General features: G+C 34.1%; 1 protein-coding gene across 1 annotated transcript in view; it reads right to left on the bottom strand.

Moving 5' to 3' along the window:
- The window catches only part of LOC106883044 (probable ubiquitin carboxyl-terminal hydrolase FAF-X), a gene marked incomplete at its 3' end in the record, with an annotated part of 154,147 nt that overhangs the window by 64,443 nt on the left and 86,420 nt on the right, over nucleotides 1–3,284 (bottom strand). Inside the window, exon 17 of the mRNA XM_052970921.1 lies at nucleotides 1,167–1,254. Coding sequence (XP_052826881.1) covers nucleotides 1,167–1,254 — 88 coding nt within the window. The remainder of the gene's footprint in view (nucleotides 1–1,166; nucleotides 1,255–3,284) is intronic.

Here is a 3,284-nt window from a genome sequence, read left to right as displayed (position 1 = left end):
GCAAAGTGAGAAAAAGAGAAAATACGAAGACATAAAAAGATGGCCGGGGGGGGGGGGAGAAAAAGAAAAGAGAAGGGATAGAGCCTAACTTCATTACTCTTAATGTGTCAGCAATATTCTAGAGTACAGAGCACCGAAAATTTTCAGTACGTAAAGAGAGAAATAGGGTTTTGCAGCCATAGACATCAAGGAGGTCATCACAGAAGACTAAGAGATTGCTTGAAATAACAGTCACAGGAAATGTGATGGCTGAACAAAGCAATGAGGAAAATTAGAAAAGACAGAACTGTGGATTTGTTGAACTTTGGTGTTGTTGGAAGCAATAACTGAAGACAACCAGGACTAACAGAATATGAAATTTGTGAGTCATTAAGGGTACAGTAAGCAGTCAGGTTTGACAAAGCCAGGGAATGTTGGCATACAGAGTTACATTGCATTTAGGTCTTAGCACGGCAGAGGTTTGTTTTAACCCTTTTGATACCAACCCACCTAAGACTACCCCAGGTTTTATGACATAAACTTATTGTTTTAAAGTGACTGAACTTAAAACTTCCCAACAAAACTTCATGTAAATTCATGAGCCAAACACCAACAGAAGTTATTTTATTAAATTCTTCATTATTTTAAAAATTAATTGAAACAAAGACACTGTGTTTCAGCATAAATATAGTAACAAAAGGGTTAACAGGAAGACTAAAGCAAAAACTCAGGACTAGCTGCTGACTACTGTACCAGTTTTTGGGAGGACCTAAACAGGCTTGCCATACATAATATCCTTGCCAAGGGGTATCAATCAAGGACTGGAGAAGTATGGATACAAGATTATGTACCAGCTGACAGAACTGTTTCTTGGTACAACCCATAGTTTTAGGATTTATAACTATCTAGAACAACAGTGCTTTCTTGCAATTAATAGCACACCACCTAAAGGAGGTGTTACTTAAATCCAAGTGACACAACAGACTAGTGTCCGCTAAATATAACCAAGCTCAATAAGCCTCATACTTCTTATTCTCACATATACAAGTAGTAAATATTTTAATAAAATGGAAATATAAAAACTTCAATAATATTTTATCATTTTAGTGAAGTGTCTGTGAGTTAATAAACATCTAAAAACTTGTGCAAAAATTAAAATAATTAAATGAAGTGTCATCAAAACAAACCGTAAGAATCGGAGTCGTTCCTGCACTTGTTGAATATGATTGAATCTGCCATCAGGATAAATATTACTAGGATCTTCAAATGGATGTTCTAAAACAACAAAAGAAGAAGAATTTAAACCAGATAGAAAGATTGTGTTTTTATTGTATTGTTCAGTAATTAATCTAACTAGTGACATTCAACTACAAGGAATCATTAATTTGCTCATTTTACAAAAATCATTGAATTTTTTGGAATTTAGAATTATTTGCCTATTATTATTACTATTATTATTATTATTATTATTATTATTATTATGGCAGAAAACTGGCAGAATTGTTAGCATGCCAGGCGAAATGCTTAGTGGTATTTTGTCAGTCTTCACATTCCAAGTACAAATTCTGCCAAGGTTAACTTTGCTCTTTGTCCTTTTAGGGTCAATAAAATAAAGTACCAGTCAAGTACTAGTGTCAATGTCAACTTTTCCTCCTTAAAAATTGTACCATAATTATTATTATTATCATTATTAATTATTATTATTATTATTATTATCAAGGCAGCAGGCTGCCAGAATCATTAACACATCAAACAAAATGCTTAACAGCTTTTCTTTCACCTCACAGTGTTCTGAGTTCAAATTCTGCCAAGGTCAACTTCACCTTTCATTTTTTTCGAGATCATTAAAATAAAGTACCAATCAAGTACTGGAGTTAGTGTAATTGATTAACTCCCTCCCACTAAAATTCACTTCATGCCAAAATTTGAGACATTATTTTTAACATTAGCATGTGAGGCAAAATGATTAGTGGTATTTTGTTCTGTATTTACATTCTGAGTTCAAATTCTGCTGCGGTAAATTTTGCCTTTCATCTTTTCAGGGTTGATGTAACTGACTAGCCCCTACTCTCAAAACTTTAGGCCTTGTGCCTATAGTAGAAAGAATTATTATTGTTATTATTACTATTATTTGGCAGAATCATTAGCACGCTGGGCAAAATGCCTTGCAGTATTTCGTCTGCCACTACGTTCTGAGTTCAGATTTGGTTGAGGTTCACTTTGCCTTTCATCCTTTCAAGATCGATAAATTAAGTACCAGTGAAACACTGGGGTCTGATGTAATCAACTAGCCCCCTTCCCCAAATTTCACACCTTGTGCCTATAGCAGAAAGGATTATTATTATTATCATCATCATTAAAGTAGCAAACTGGTAGAATTGTTGCAGCACTAGACAAGATGATCAGTGACATTTCTTCCAGCTCTAAGTTCCGAGTTCAAATTCCAATGAGGTAGACTTTGCCTTTCATCATTTCAGGGTCAATGACATAAGAACCAGTTGAGCACTGGAGTCAATGTAATCAATTATCCCCCACCCTAACATTTCAGGCCTTGTGCTTATAGGTGAAAGGATTATTATTATCCCCAATCTTTACATTCTGAGTTCAAATATTGCCATGGTCAACTTTGCTTTTCATCCTTTTAAGGTCAATAAAATGAAGCACCTGTCAGGTAACTGAGACTGATGTAACTGACTAACCCCACTTAACCTAAAATTGCTGGCCTCATCAAAATTATTAAAGGCAGCAGGCAAAATAATGGTATGACAGAGAAAACGCTTAATGGAGTAGCATTTCTTCCGACACTATATACATTCTCACTAAAAATTCCACCAAGGTCAATTTTACATTTCGTCCTTTCAGGGTTGATAAAATAAGTACTAGTTGAGCACTGGGGTCAATGTAATTGACTAGCCACCACCCACCAAATTTCAGCCCTTGTGCCTATATTAGAAAGAATATTATTTATGAAACAAAACTTCAAAACACTTTTTAATTGCAAACCAAATGGATTTTTGGTTTTTGACTCGGGCTTACCCTTCCACCCACCACCCAAAACTGTGCTCAAAAGTAATTTCTACAGAAAATACAAACCACCTTAGATAAATAGATTTTATTACAGAAAACTATCAATGAACAAGTCAATGGATCAAGGCTTTTCTCTTAAAAGAAATATTCAACTTGTTTCAATGACAATATTATCAAATATGTTTTGTAGAATGATGAGTGTTTTTTATGAGTACTACTGGATTACTTGAATCCATATATTGTGACTTATATATATATATTTATATATATATATATAT

The sequence above is a fragment of the Octopus bimaculoides genome, chromosome 9 (genome assembly GCF_001194135.2).
Source record: "Octopus bimaculoides isolate UCB-OBI-ISO-001 chromosome 9, ASM119413v2, whole genome shotgun sequence".
Lineage (NCBI taxonomy): Eukaryota > Metazoa > Mollusca > Cephalopoda > Octopoda > Octopodidae > Octopus > Octopus bimaculoides.
Note: the sequence above shows the minus strand (reverse complement) of the source record. Positions and strands in the feature narration are given on the sequence as shown.